A 15,500-nucleotide genomic window follows, 5' to 3' on the forward strand; every position below is an offset into this window, starting at 1 on the left:
GAGGTCTCAGAGGTGGACTGAGGTCTCAGAGGTGGACTGAGGTCTCAGAGGTGGACTCGTCCATCACCCAAGCTGAAGTCACCGAGGTGGTCGGTAAGCTCCTCGGTGGCAAGGCACCGGGGGTGGATGAGATTCGCCCTAAGTACCTGAAGTCTCTGGATGTGCAGGGACTGTCTTGGTTGACTCGTCTCTGTAACATCGTGTGGCGGTCGGGGACGGTGCCTCTGGATTGGCAGACCGGGGTGGTGGTCCCCCTGTTTAAAAAGGGACCAGAGGGTGTGCTCCGACTATAGGGGGATCACACTCCTCAGCCTCCCTGGGAAAGTCTATTCCAGGGTATTGGAGAGGAGGATTCCACCGATAGCCGAACCTCGTATCCAGGAGGAACAATGCGGTTTTCGTCCTGGTCATGGAACACTGGACCAGTTCTAGACTCTCTATAGGGTTCTCGAGGGTTCGTGACAGTTCACTCGACCAGTTCACATGTATTTTGTGGACTTGGAGAAGGCTGGGCGCTCCCTTAGAGACAGGGGGAGGAGCTCAGTCACCAGGGAGGAGCTCGGAGTAGAGCCGCTACTCCTCCACATCCAGAGGAGCAGCTGAGGAGGCTCAGGCACCTCTTTAGGATGCCTCCTGGACGCCTCCCTGGTCAGGTGTTCCAGGCATGTCCCACCGGCAGAAGACCCGGGGAAGACCCAGGACACGCTGGAGAGACTATGTCTCTCGGCTGGCCTGGGAACGCCTTGGGATCCTCCAGGAAGAGCTGGAGGAAGTGTCTGGGGACAGGGAAGTCTGAGCATCTCTGCTGAGACTGCTGCCCCCACAACCCGGTCCCGGATAAGCGGAGGAAAATGGATGGATGGATGGTTTCAGTCGATGAACCGGAGTATATTTGTGACAACATCAGCTGCATCACATCATTAAACCGGTTTGTTTTTAACTGCTAGATCAACTTGTGTGTCATTGATAATATCCTCCAAAGTCAATTATTAGTAGAATCTATGATCTCGTGCTGATAAATGTTTGGGAACCAATAAGGACTTTGTTTAAACTCAGTAAGAAAACGCTGTAGCATGTGGTTTTCCAGTGAAAGAGTCAGAAAGCATGTGAAATTAAACAGTAACTGGACCAGGAGAAGCTGAACAGTGAAAAACTGCTGCAGATGTCACAGACCAGCAGAAAGAGGCACACTGCTCGCTCACAAAGGAACAACACTATCCCAGAAGCTTTAGCACGGTTTTATCCCCCCCCCCCCCCCCCCCCCCCCCCCCGGAGGTGCAGCTGTTCCTACCCGGGGCATCGTCAGGACCAGGTGTCCGGTGGTCTGAGACCTCTGAGCCGTGGAGCTGTCCGGCTTCACTTCAGCAGGAAGAACCACCTGAAATATCTGCAGAGTAAATTATTCAGAACTTTAATTAGTGAGATTAATGCTGCGATCTGGCACCGCCACTGTCCCACTGCGGCAAATGGCTTTACTCATCAGTACGTCTTTTAATAGGAACACTTTCCAGAGAGGACTTCGGAGAGTCACCACGAGCAGCTCTGAATGAGCAGTGGCCATCACTCACTCGAGCAAAACGCAGGATGAACCATCTGACCACAAATCGGGCATAAAATTGGAGTTTTTATTTCAATTTGATCTGATAGTCGGAGTGAATTTGAGGGAAGCCGCGATGAGTGGGAGACCACGAAGGAAGACTTCAAGAGGGGATGTTTCCTCTGAGTGTGGGGATGTGACGGATGTACCCCCCCCCCACCCCCCACCAGAGATCACTCCACCAGTCAATTCCTCCTGCTCCTCTAAATGAACTCGCATTAAAATGGAATTTTAAGAGCCTGAGTTGATCTATCGCTACATAAATCACCTGAGCTTGTCCAATCAGGCTGACCGCTGGCATAAAACACCCGTCCATAAATACAGCGGCGGCCCGGATCCGGCCGTGACATTCTCAGGACTGCCGGCCCCCTGCAGGGCTGCGTGGCAGCTGTGTGGTCAGACTCGGAGGTCGCCGGGCGTCGTGTTGTATCTGTGGCAGATCAAAAGGCTCCACTCCATGCTGAGGGAGGCTGTGTCGGACCGAGCTCCTGCAGGATCCGGCCTCCCTTCGCAATGAGCCAGACTGCAGCAGATCTCATGCAGGGCTGCAAATAAAGGTTAAAAAAAAGAAAAAAAAAACTGCTCGACTTCTGCTGACGCCGAATTTGGCAGGAAGCTCACCTGATTACAGGATGCAGCATCTAAACGGGACCGCTCCAAAGAAAGATCGGCGTCGTTTCAGACTGGACAGCTGCCATTTTGTCCTCACAGTCAGGAGTTTCAAACTATCATAAACGTATCAGGAAAGCCAGAGTCAGATGAGTGTGATGATTCAGCAGGCCGGGCCGGGCTTTATTTGCTCTGAACCTGACTCCTCATCCATCACGCGTCCCTCCGGTCCCGCCGCAGTGACGGCCGGTGAACACATGAATCACTCCATGCTCCCCGCAGGTCGTTACATTAAGAGGCAGCGTGTAAAAACGGGAAGAATCAAGGAGAGTAGCAGATAAAAAAGGAAAAGAGGCTTTTGCTTTACAGCCTGTGAGCATTATAAAAGTGTGAGGACAGTGACGTCCTACAGGCAGCAGGACGGGGTCTGAGCTGGACCTGGGCTGTGTGAGGGACGGGCTGCAGCAGCACAGCCTCAGTCTGGAGAGACAGGCTGCGATGCAGTGGGCTGCTGGGAACCCAAACAGCCAACCGCACAGAGGTTTTCTTAAACTTTACAGAGTGATTCACTTAAAAAAAAATAGCAATCTCAAGCAAACGAGCTGAAACATGGGAAAATCCAATCTAATGACGAATTCTGAATTGGATTTCTTGTCGGTAGATGTGCTGCTGGCAAAGTTATGCTTTGAAAATAAAGCATAAAATGGGGAGAGACATAAAGAGCAGAGAAGGTAAAGTCCTCCAGCCAGTCTCACATATTTTCTGTTCGATTCTGAACCAGAAGAGAGCCGGTCCAGGCTCTGCGGCTGAAACCGGCTCACACAGCATCGAATGTGTGCTGGAGCCAAACCAGGATGAGTATTGAAGATGATGAGTTCTTCATTCTGAAATCTGAAAGGAACCCATGGAGGAGGAAACGTGTGATGAAATCATTCTAAAAAAACTGCAAGAAGCCCAGAAACTGGTATCTTCAGTTGAAGAAGGCTGAGGGAGTTTTTCCCCGACTTAATAAAGTTATGATTGTCTTCATCAGAAAATTAGCATTTTAACAAATTTGACAACGATTTATTTGATGTATGCTTAAACTTTTCAGCTGAGCTCCAGTTCCATCCTCTCTGCTTTGGAACAAGCAAACAGAAGGTAATCAAAGCATTTTGGCTTTTCTTCTGGGCGCCGTCACGCCGTTCATCTTCATTCCGTCCATGCAACACTCAATCAGACTCCTCCAGTGGCGTGCAGGAGCGCTTAAATCACCACCTTGTTACTCGAGGCTGCCGGGATCCATTCACAAAGCAGCTCTCGACCCTGAAAGCACATCAGCGTGAGCAGCTGATGGGTCAGTGCGACTGAGCTGTGCTGTGGGTTTGAGCTGGAGATCTAAAAGAAACCATGCAATAAAAACCAGAAGATCCTGACAGTGAATGAGTTCAGAGACGTGTCTGGTGAAATGACTACTCACTGGAGTCTGGGGGCCTTTAAGAGCAAAACAAAATGTCCAAGAGGGCTGTTTGACATCAAAATAATTAAACTGACATAACTGTTAAGTGTTGTCACTTCGGCCTACACACTCAAGGTAGTACACAGAATTTCACTAACTGCTCCATGCAGTTTTGTTCTTAAATAATCTGAAAGTTCCCTTCAGGATGCTCTGATTTACGGCTAAATTGCAGGGTGCTCGGTCCCACACGTCTGTGTGGTGCGTGTCACTCTGACAGCCGAGGCCGTCCTCGGCAGGGAAATGGTTTGTATAAACATGTGTTGTGCTGACAAGCGATCTGTTGTGATTGTGTGAATGATGCCGGCTGTTCCTCTGAGCGGCAGATGTGGCGTTATTCTGAGGCCGGAGCCGGTGCTCTGAGCTGGCGGCCGGGCCTTGCATTCACAACACATCTGCAGTTCTATGTGAGGAAGCCTGTTCGATGGTCATCCTGCAGGGTGCTGGGCCCAGCTCTGTCAGCTGCTGCAGCGCCTCACAGTGGAGGATCGGAGCGGCGCTGTACAGCCCAGAGTTTCTGAAGCTCCCTGCGCCCACGCCACGCGTCACGCAGCAGATGCAGATTTGCATTGTGGGAGTCTGCTAAAGTCAGGTGTTTCATTTCCACAAAAAAGGCTGACTTAGATTTGATCACTGTGCCCTTGAGCAAAAACTGGCAGCGCAGCAGGCGGGTTGAACTGGCCAGACTCCAGTGTGAAAGAGCGAAGGGGGGAAGTTCTCCTGACGAGCTGCAGGGTAGATATCATTAAACACAGGATTGGTATCAGGTTTGGAGCGAGGCTCAGTGTTTTTCTCTTTATCCATATCTGAGAATTCTGCTCCTCGCTTTCGAGATCTGAGGATGCATCAGGAGTGAATCAGCACAACTCTGATGGAAACCGTTGCTGAGCAACAGAGTGACCTATAAACCGAGGAGAATAAAACAAATTTAAGGACCGTGTCCAGGTCCTCAATGCCCTTTAAGACGTTAAAAAAGATCCCAGATGAGCGAGTTTGTCAGAAAGTTCAGGCTGAGCGCCCGAATCTGAAAGGTCATCAGGAAGTCATCCTGTCACACAGCCTACCTTTCCTTTGACTGAGACTCTGGCGTAGGTCGGCTGGACGTCCACGTCCATCAGAGAGGTGTCCATGTGTCTGAAGGGAGGAGTCCACATTCTTTAGAGAAGAGCAGAGTACAGAGGAGACCTGCAGGCTCCACGGATCAGACACGCTCATGAACCTGACAAACCAAGACAGTGCAAGTGACAGTTCTCTGATCACACACACACACACACACACACACACACACACACACAACTGCTGTGTGACCATCACTCTGAATTATAGTTGTATATTTTCAATAAAACTTGCAGCAGAGACTCATTCATGCAGAAAGCAGACCTGTCCCACCTGTACACCGACAGGTCCAAGACCACGGAGTTGTTCTCCTCGTCTTCAGTGAGGCAGAAATCCAGCCTGTTGTTGTGCACAGAGAGAAAAGACATTAGGAGCTGAAGATCTACTTCATACTGTGTCTATATCACAACTGGAAAACGACTATCAGTGTTGACTGAGTCAGAGCAGTTAGTAAAGGTCGTCCTTCTTCAGCTGTTTGAGCTTCAGCTCTCAGTTTGCTCTGCTGAAACGAGCTTCAGCCCCGTTGTTTTCGCCACTAACACAAGTTACACAACTCCCACCACTTTGGTAAAAGTAGACTTCTACTTTTTCCAGACAGAATCCTCACTTTTCACTGAGCATCGGTGACCTTTCACCTGCACTAGCGCGGAAAATAAATATATCCTCAGAATACAACATAATGGTAAAATCCAGGCCAGGAACGTACGGCGTCTGACTGCCTCCATACAGCCGCTATCCATCTGCAGAGGCATACAGCTCAGGGCCGCCACACACACTGGCCAGGCCTCCAATCCATCACAGGCTGAACACACACACACACACACACACACACACACACACACACACCACACACACACACACACACACACACACACACACACACACAAAATACAACCGCTACTTCATTTCAGCTGCATGTTTTGGAAACCCAAGTGCATGGAGAACCCCAAACATGCACAGGGAGAACATGCAAACTCTGGTCTGAAAGAAAGCTGTTTTTCTCCTTCTAACCACCACACTGTGCAGCCTTACATTTGACAGTGCAAGTTTTGTCCTTCTGCCCGTTAATTCCTTCAGCGAACACCTTTTCTTGTAGATGATCATCGCCACGTTTCGTATCGGCTTTCATAGGCGTTTGAGGCGCTCGTGGGAGGGAGAGTTGGAAATCAAACCGTACCAATATTGCAGTGCTGCTATCAGGCGGGCAGCAGTGGCCCACGCCATGCCGTCTCTCCGCTGGAGGAAGGTGATACATCACACACTGCGGCCCGGCCGTGTCCTCAGCTCAGATTACAAATGAAATCAGTTGCGATTTGAGGCCTCGACCCCTGTGGCCTTGCTCTTGATATAAACCTCTGGCTAATGGAGGGAAAGCGAGGCAGGCCCGCGGCGATCGGGTTGCTCCGCCGCCCTTCACAATACATGACGGCAGGCGGGAGATCAAAACCCAAACACCATGAATAAAGCAATCAAACGGCGCACGGCGATTTCAGCCAGCCTCACAGTAATGCAGGGTCTCAAAACCCAAAGACGACACAGATGAAGAACCCTGACAGAAAACTGGAAAAAGTCATCTGGCTGTAACATTTTCGCTGTAGTTGATTGAACGTGTGCTGTCACTGTAATCGTGCAGAAACAGTTCTGCTGCTTTCTGCTGCTGCTGGCTGGATCAGGCAGAAACACTACCCGCTGCACAGAAAAGCTGTGGTAGTCAACAGCTCTACAGAAAACTTCTATCAAAAAAGGGCCGGATCTGAAGTCTGTGGACCAGAACAGACTGGCACATGGTGGGAGGCGCTTCAGGACCATGGACTCTTCAGGACACAGTTGTACAAGTTCTCCCACTGAAAACGGTGACGGAGGTCTGTAATTCCATCACAGGTACACTCCAACTGTGAGAGACAGAAACAAATCCAGGAATCTCTTTGTAGGATTTTTAAAGAATCTGTGTGTAAATTATGGTGTAAAATAAGTATCTGGTCATTATCTACGGCTCACCTCACTTCTTTGTAACATAACCTCTATCATCCATATGCTCTGTGGTAAACTCCGGACAGGCCAGGACCCGCCTGGCACTGCAGGGTTTGATCCCCTGTCGACGTAGTGTGTTACTGACAGTGACCTTTGTTCGGTCCCAGCTCTCTGCAGGTCAGTCACCAGGTCCCCCCAGGGAGTTCTGGGACTTTTGCTGATGGTTTTCATGACTTCATGTGATGGTTTTTGAGCCCACAGGATGAGATCTTGTGTGGAGTCACAGATGGAGGGAGATTATACCTGGTCTTGTGTGTCACAGATCTTGCTTGTTTGTTGGTGACCAAACACTTTTTTTCCACCATAGTTTACAAATAATTTTTTAAAAAATTCTACAATTAAAATCCCTCAATAATTCTTGTCACATTCTGTCTCTCACGGTTGAAGAGTACCTGTGAAGAAAACTCCAGAACTCTGTCCTCATTTTAAGGGGGAAAATCACAATCAGTGGCTGACTAAATACTTTTTTGCCCCACTGTATATCAGAAAGAACCAGTGAAACCAATGCATTTTTAATTAAAAACACAAAGCTGAAGAGAGACCGGCTGCAGACTCTGACTTCCACTCAGTTCAATGTGGAGCGCTGTGGACCGAGCCAGAGAATCCACTCTCTTACAACCATAACTTATTGTCAAAACTAAATCTGGGCCATGTTGCTGATGACAGTTAGGTCTTTTTTTTTGGTAGAAAGAGAAAAAAAAGAAAAAGAAATCCTGTGGTCAGTGCTCTCATGTCAGAATGATAAAGCACCAGGTCCAGTTCGGGGCTTCTCTGTGTGGAGTCTACATGTTTTCCAGTGTCCTGTCAGGATCTCAACATGTGCATTTCATTTTAATTGGTGGCTCTCCCTGGCTGTAGGTGTGGATGTGTGGTGTGTGACTGTGTCCGCCTGTGATGGACTGGCTACCTATAACATGAATTCATCCACAGTCCCCTTTGCCCCTCTTGCCCCCCTTGACCCCGCGTTGTGATGAAACTGTATGGAAGATGGATGGATGGTAAAGGGTTTAGGAATCTTCCTGCGCCACCAAAGTTAACTCTTTAAATCAGAAGGTGAACCATACATCTAATAGACAGTCTTACCCATTCATTTACCCAGTTTGTCCAAATACAGACGAATGGAATTCCTACTGGATTGTGCTGAAGAATATAATCTAAAGAAATGTTCATCCAGCCATCGCTTCAGTTTAAATGTTGCTTTAAAAACCTGCCGTTCCTCAGGTCATACTTTGGCTCATTGACGTTCAGCACTCGTCCATCGGTGGTGATCAGCGTCCTGGGGGCTTTCGGCTTCTTCTCCGTCTCCCTGCAGAGAGCCAGGGATGCATTAGGATGGAAGAAACATTAGTATGAGTGTTGTTGTCTATAAGGAAGACTGACGGGCGGCAGCGCTGGAGTTCTGGGGTGTGAGGGGTGAAGGAGAGAGCCACCTGTCATCCAGCAACTGCATGAGGACAAGAAACCAATCATGGGGTCGACTGCAGAGCTAAAACATCTGCAGCAAAACTTGTGCTCATTTCACAAAATTTAAGACTCACTCATTGCTAAGTATCGTCAGTGTATAAATATAATGCAAATTAAAGGACCTCTAAATTAAGAGTTGGGGTGATGGGAATCGAAAGAAAAGAAACATACTTTTCATTAATCATAATTAGATCAAACCAAAACTCAAACATATGTTATTTTTTCCTAAAAGAAATACACTCTTAGTTTAACACGTCAGTGTATTATTTTTATAATAATAATAATAATAATAATAATACATTTTATTTGTAAAGCACTTTCCATTTCAAACAGAAATCTCAAAGTGCCACATACAGCAAAATAAGTAATAAAAAACATGACACAGTTAGCACAGCATAATAATAAAAACAAAAATATTAACAAATTGAAAATCAGAAAATTTTTGTGGTTGACTTAGGAGTGTGGGCTTTTTTAAATAAAACTTTCACCTGACTCCATTAGGTGTCTTTTTTGTTCTAACCCTTAATGTTGCTAATAGTCTATGTAAGAATTAGATATTAAAAAAACATGTTGGAGACGCATGAACTCAAGGATTTAGTTTTGTTTATTCCATACCTCCCTGTAGAAAAGATCAAATCTGTTTCGTTGTAACTGACAACCACAGACACAAAGAGGCCGTTTGAAATTAATAACTCATTCATTCATTCAACCTTAGATTATAAAGTGACTGACTTAACATGCTCCACTGTAACCTGTCCAACTGATTCAATAATGTCCTGAATTCTTTCTGAAAATGACCACGTATATTCAATACTTTCTTCTCCTTTTGTCATTGCTTCAAAGATTGATCTGGTGGTTGTCAGGTGGGAGAGGAAGTCTCTTTCTCTCTCCTCCACTGGTAAGATGTAGCCCAGTAAACCTGTCGCATCAAGGGAGGAGGTGTGCGTCCCCCTGGGGCTGGGCCCGAATGTGAGGCACACAGGCCCACCGATGTGTGGACACGCCCCGGTGCCACACAAAACACCCCGCAGCACCACTGCCTGATGGTCGACACAGGAGTGACAAAGGCTAAGGGAGACACCCCCTACAGAAAATCCGGAGAGGATCTGATTGTCCCTTCCGTTGGACACTACCAGCAGAGCCAAGAAGGGGGATCTGGCGACCGGACATCTCAGTCCCTCCATAAGTCTGCCCCGGCTTGTGCCCTGGAGGGGTCACTCCAGTGCCGCCTCCTGCAGCAGCTCAACAAACATAGACCCAGACACTGGTTAAAAGCCCAGGGCTGACTGGTGTAAGCTCGGGCGCCGAGGGCTGTCTCCCGATGGTGGGAGGGATCATCGTGTCCCACTGGCCAGCTACCGAACGCCTTTAGCTGGGCAGCCCCCAGCCAGTAAGGTGCTGGATCTCCACAGTCCGCTTACTTCAATGGGTGCTTGAAATGTCGGCCAAAAGCTGAAGCCCGGACTGCAATCACTGCACCGGGCAACATCAAGAAATCAAAGCCGCCAGCGCTGAGTCTGGCAACCTGGACCACCAGAATGTGTCCTGGCCTGTCTGACAACCTCCAGCAAATCAACGATGCCAGGAAAACTGCCATCGTCGACCGCGAGCTGAGGAGGCTCAATATAGACACTGCAGCACTGCAACAGACGTGACTCCCGGGCAGCGGCAGCCTGAAGGAAAAGGACTATACGTTTTTTCTGGCAGGGACAGGAGCCTGACCAGCATCGCCTGGACACTGTTGGATTCACTGTGCCAAACTCCCTGCTGTCCCCTGTAGAACCTCCATCCTTAGGCACTCCACCAGCCCTCTCTCTCCGTCTCACAACCTCCTCTGGTCCAGCCAACATCTTCAGCATCTATGCTCCAACGCTCTGCTCTTCAGCTGAGGTGAAGAATGTATTATCACGAGGCACTTGAAGCCAGGATCCAGCAGATCCCTGCCAAGAAGCAGCTGTTTCTGCTCGGCGTTTAATGCACTGATAGGGGCGGATCACGACTCCTGGCCCCGCTGCATCGGACGCTTCGGCATCGGCCAGCTCAACGAAAACAGTCAATGCTTTCTACAGCTCTGCTCCTTCCATGACCTCTGTCTGATCAGCACATTCTTCTCCACCAAGCCCTGTCACCGAGTATCCTCGAGACACTGGAGGTCTTGCCACTGGCATCAGCTGGACTTCGCCATCACCAGGAGATCCTTGCTGAACCAAGTGCTCGTCACACGCAGTTGATACAGCGCTGACAGTGACACTGATCATTCCCTGGTCGCCACTAAGGTAGGTCTCTGCCCCAGACGTATCAACCGCTCCAAGAAGAAACCCCGGCCTGGCATCAATACAGCTATGATCGCAGTGCCTGAACTGCTGGAACGCTACGCTGAAGCCATAAATGAAGCCCTGATGGACTGCCCCACTGACTGAGCTACTGCAAGGTGGAAACATACCCGCGGGGCTGTGTTTCAGACCGCCATAGGCACCTTTGGGAACAAGATGGGGAGGAGTGTGGATTGGTTTGAAGCAGGAGCCACTGAGATGGAACCTGCCATCGGCACTTCACATGAATCGCCCACAAGAAGGAGCCCTCAGCGAATTCCTGCTGCACTGCAAGGAACAATGCTAAAAAATTGCAGGGCGTCGTGTCAACAACTACTGGCTTAACCTCTGACGGGACATACGGCTCTGTGCAGAGCTTGTAGATGTGCACAAAATGCATGAAGAAAGCTTTTGGTCCCAGTGCCATAAAGACCACCCCAGTTAAATCAGCTACTGGCGACGTCATCAAGGATCGTGGTAAACAAATGGAGAGATGGGCTGAGCGCTACCAAGACCTCTACTCGAGAGAAACCACCATCACAAACACGGCCCTTGAGGACATCCCTTCACTGTCCGTCATGCATGAGCTTGATACTCCACCTGCCTCCGAGGAGCTCAGCAAGGCGATAGACTCCATTTCAAATGGCAAGGCTCCAGGCAGTTGCAACATCCCCCCTGAAATCGTCAAAACCGCAAACCGGAGCTCACTCTTCAAACATCTTCACGAGCTCCTGCTGCAGTGCTGGGAGGAAGGGGCTGTACCCCAGGACATGCACGATGCCAAAATTATCACCCTCTATAAAAACAAGGGGGAGCGGAGCGATTGTAACAACTACCATGGCATCTCACTCCAAAGCACAGTTGGCAAAGCCTTTGCCCGTGTCGTCCTCAACAGACTACAACTACTTGCTGGATGGGTGTATCCAGAGGCGCAGAGCGGATTCAGCAAAGACCAAGGTGTGGAGCGTTCTCCACAGGGAGCTGCTCTTTGCTGATGCAGGTCTTGTTGCCCACACTGAGGCAGCGCTCCAGCATCTCATCAGCTGCTTTTCTGGTGCCTGCTATGAATTAGACCTCACCATCAGCCTTAGAAAGACCGAGGTCCTGGTCCAGGATGTCAGTAGCGCTCCCAGCATTAACATCGGCGACCACACCCTTGTGGTGGTGGATAAGTTAACCTCCCTCAGGTCAATCATCTTCAGCAACCTCTTCCTAAATTCCGAACTGAACGCCCGTACCGGCAAGGCATCGACAGTGATGGCCGCCTGGCGAAGCCTTTCTGGGACAACTCCATGCTAACCACCAACACCAAGATAAGAGTCTACCAGGCCTGGTACTGAGCACTCTCCTATACGGCAGCTATCAGGAACGTCGGCTAAACGCTGTCCACCAACGCTGCCTTCGCAGACGACTGGACATCACTTGGCAGGACCGTGTCTCCAACATCAACGTCCTGCCAGAGCAGATATGTCCAGTATGTTTGCCATCCTGACCTAGAGATGCTTGTGATGGCTTTTCCACGTCACCCGAATGGGCGATGGCCACATCCCCAAAGACTTACTGTACGGGGAGCTGGGTACTAGAGACAGGTCAAAGCTACGTCCAGCCCTTAGGTTCAAGGACGTCTGCAAGCGTGACCTCAAGGTTGGAGACTTCAACCCCTCCAACCTGGAGTCAGCCGCCTCCAACTGCTCTGATTGGCGGACCTCCACCCAGAATGTCATTAGAACAGCAGAGGACAGAAGAGACACCCGCTGGGAGGAGAGAGACTCCGCAGACAGCAGAGACTGTTGACATCCCCCCCACACTGCCAAGAGTTCATCTGCAGAGGCTGCAGCAGGACCTGCGGATCCCGTATCGGCCTCCACAGCCACGGCCAACGCTGCAGCTCCCTGACTGAAGACCCACGGCACAAAACCCCCCCATGATCTCTCCAGACCGATGGAGCCAACGAAAGGTTGAGCTCCCGTGTGGACTTCATGGGTTGAAGCAGTAGCATCTGACACACATCAGAATCTTGAACTAACTTTGTCCAAACAGGAATTTTTATTTGTTATTTGTAAACATTCTGCATACTTTGAAACTGAAGTCACTAAAAGTGTTTTCCTCCATGAAGCTTTACCACTCTCATGTAACCATCTGCTGATGGAGCGGCCCGGGACACGAGCATCAGCAGGGAAATGCACACTTCACATCCACCCGTCTGCCGGAGCCACTGAGCAGCAGATGAATGTGCTGGCGGGTGAGCCGGATGAGCGTTTAGCTCTCGGCGGAGGGTCGGCCGTCACAGCCTCCACCGCCGTACATCAACGGCGGGGAAGACGAGTGTGACAGCGCGCTCCGGCAGCCTTCAATCTGTTGAACTCAAGGATGTGAGGTTCAGGCTTTCATTGGAGAGGGGCGGCGGGGAGCTGTCATGGATTAAGCGATGCTGTGGAGCCGAGCGGGGCGCCGAGGCAGCAACACCATCCCGGTAATAGTAACAGCACTCAACCATGTTAGAATGGAGCAGTTCAGGGGGCAGGACACCCACAACGTCTCCCTCACTGTTTGCTTTCAGGGTGCACTGGATTCGAACCGCATTAAGCTTCATGTGATCATTCTTTCTGTCCAAATTTCTGGTCAGATAAATGGCGATTAAAACTGAAGTTTATATCTGCAACTTGCATTCTGTGTTTTCAAACCTAACATTTTACAAATCTAAAAAGCTCATACTGAAGATGATGACAAGTCCACCCACAAACCACGGCAGTTTAATTTCTTGGAATTTGTGTGTGCTAATGCATAAACTGATTGTTCTAAACGCTGTAATTTTAAGACCAGGCTTAAATCATCAATATGTGATTAAGGTAAACATTAAGAGAAGATTCAGGTCAGTCTGTCCCATTGTCCAGTGAAGCTACTACAGATCCAGGCTGCTGGGAGCCTCTGTCCATTTCACTTCCTATACATTCCTGTGTAGCTGTAGTTTAAAGGTATGAAAGTATCTGTCTCTCTCCTTCAGCCTGTCCTCTCTTTCCCTTCACCTCATCTTTCTGCGGGATCTCTGACAGCGTACAGGAAGTTCATGATCTGTGCATCCTTCGTCCTTCAACTGTGCAGCGTCTGGATAAACGGTTCATCTGAGGTTGAATTCTTCCTTCATCGTTCAGGCCGCATGGCGAAGCAGTTTTTCGTCTCACGGTGAGAATGTCACAAGTTCAAATACTGGGCGGGCCTTTGCGTGTGGAGTTTGCATGTTGTCCCTGTGTGTGCATATTGAGATTAACTGGTGACTGTAAACTGCCCCTGGGTGTGATTGTGAGTGTGTGTGGGTGTTTGTCTCTGTGTGTCTTGTATTCTACCTACTATCATCAAACTCAGGCTGTGAAACAGGAAACAGCCACCTGAGTGCTTCTGGTTACGGTGATTTGTCTTTGATGTGGGATTTTGTTTTTGTTTCTCTATAAAACTGCTGTTTTGTAATTGGTGCTATATAAATAAAAATACGTTGTAATGAATAGAATCAGTTTTCTCAAGGCTGTTGGAGAAGCAGCTCTTTACCAGAACACTCCATGCTAGAATTCCCCTCAGCAGTGTAATGGAGTGTGACCCTAAACGATACCGCTGGACTCTAGCTGGAGATCGTTTCTATCACAACACTCGGTTGATAATTTTGTCATTTTCCTGATGTTGTTTCAGAGAGGCTGAGACGGGGGACAAGTGTCCACTCCAGCAGAGTGAAACAAAGTGAACACCACGGCTTGTCAACGTGTCAGGGCTCAGCTCTGCTGGAAAATTCAGTTTTTGTAAAACGCTGCAACCGAGCATCAATCAAACCGCTGAGTCAGCGAGTCATGAGAGGCGACTGCTCTGCTGTCGGTTTTTGGGTAAACTTCAGAACTGAGGACAACGTGTTGAGACAGCTTTAGATCAGCCGAGTGCAGCGAGGACTCCACACACCCTCACATTTATTCCTGCAGACTTTTCACATAAACCGCTCTAAAAGAACAGAACAGCTGGTGCTGTATAACATCCTCGTTTACTACCTATGTCTCTTTAAGAGCTACTTGTTTTCTTTTCCCCTCATCCTCAGTGTGTTCAGCTGTACGGCTGCCGGTAGGACCTGCCGTCGTCTGAGGGATCCTTCCTCCGAGAGGCCAGGGTGGCCGTTCAACACAGCAGGATCTCCTGACTGATCTTATCACAGAATCTACCTCAGGAGCAGGAAATTCATCTTTCCTGACAATCCTGCAATGGCACGACTGCACCCATCACGTCAGAGCGCTGCGACAGCCGCGAGCAGGGGGTGATAAAAACGGCAACACCATATCACCCCCATTTTACGCTTGGACAGCATGCCGGCCTGCATGTGAGGAAATGGAAATGGACTGACAGCCACTGTGCCTCTTTCAGTCAGGCTCATCCACCAGCATGATCTCACGCTGTATCAACAGAGGAGGTGCTTCTGAGACCCCTGAGCAAATGATTCAAACTTCAGGAAGGGATCTTCACAGTTCCTTCGTGAGGTGCAGGAAAAGATACCTGCGAGTTCGATGAGACTAATCAAGAAAGGCTCAATCCCCTTCAGTGAGCTCAGACACAGCAGGACCATTCCACGGCATTCACCTGTCCCGCTGCTGCAGCTCTTCATGTCTCTGTTATCCAAACTAAATCCTGAACAGGACGCTGTCCGCCACATCTGAACGCCAACTGGCCGGGGAAATGAGACGTTTGTTCCTAAAAACCCACGATGGTCTGAACCTGTATTTATAGGTCAATGTGTGATTGAGACACAGCATTAAGCTCTCACTGCTGCTCCAGTGGTCAGCCACAAAGAAATCCACTCTGTTAGCGTTCTGATGCCTCCCTGTCCCGACACCTCACACATCCCAAA

General features: G+C 49.3%; 1 protein-coding gene across 1 annotated transcript in view; it reads right to left on the reverse strand.

Annotated features, from left to right (window-relative positions):
* dnaaf11 (dynein axonemal assembly factor 11) overlaps nucleotides 1–15,500 on the reverse strand; it is a 47,537-nt gene that overhangs the window by 26,685 nt on the left and 5,352 nt on the right. The window contains exons 7-10 of the mRNA XM_030116048.1: nucleotides 8,077–8,154; nucleotides 5,091–5,156; nucleotides 4,766–4,835; nucleotides 1,292–1,387 (exon numbers count right to left, since the gene is read on the reverse strand). Of these exons, the coding sequence (XP_029971908.1) occupies nucleotides 1,292–1,387; nucleotides 4,766–4,835; nucleotides 5,091–5,156; nucleotides 8,077–8,154 (310 nt within the window). The remainder of the gene's footprint in view (nucleotides 1–1,291; nucleotides 1,388–4,765; nucleotides 4,836–5,090; nucleotides 5,157–8,076; nucleotides 8,155–15,500) is intronic.

Source organism: Salarias fasciatus, chromosome 18 (genome assembly GCF_902148845.1).
Source record: "Salarias fasciatus chromosome 18, fSalaFa1.1, whole genome shotgun sequence".
Taxonomy (NCBI): domain Eukaryota; kingdom Metazoa; phylum Chordata; class Actinopteri; order Blenniiformes; family Blenniidae; genus Salarias; species Salarias fasciatus.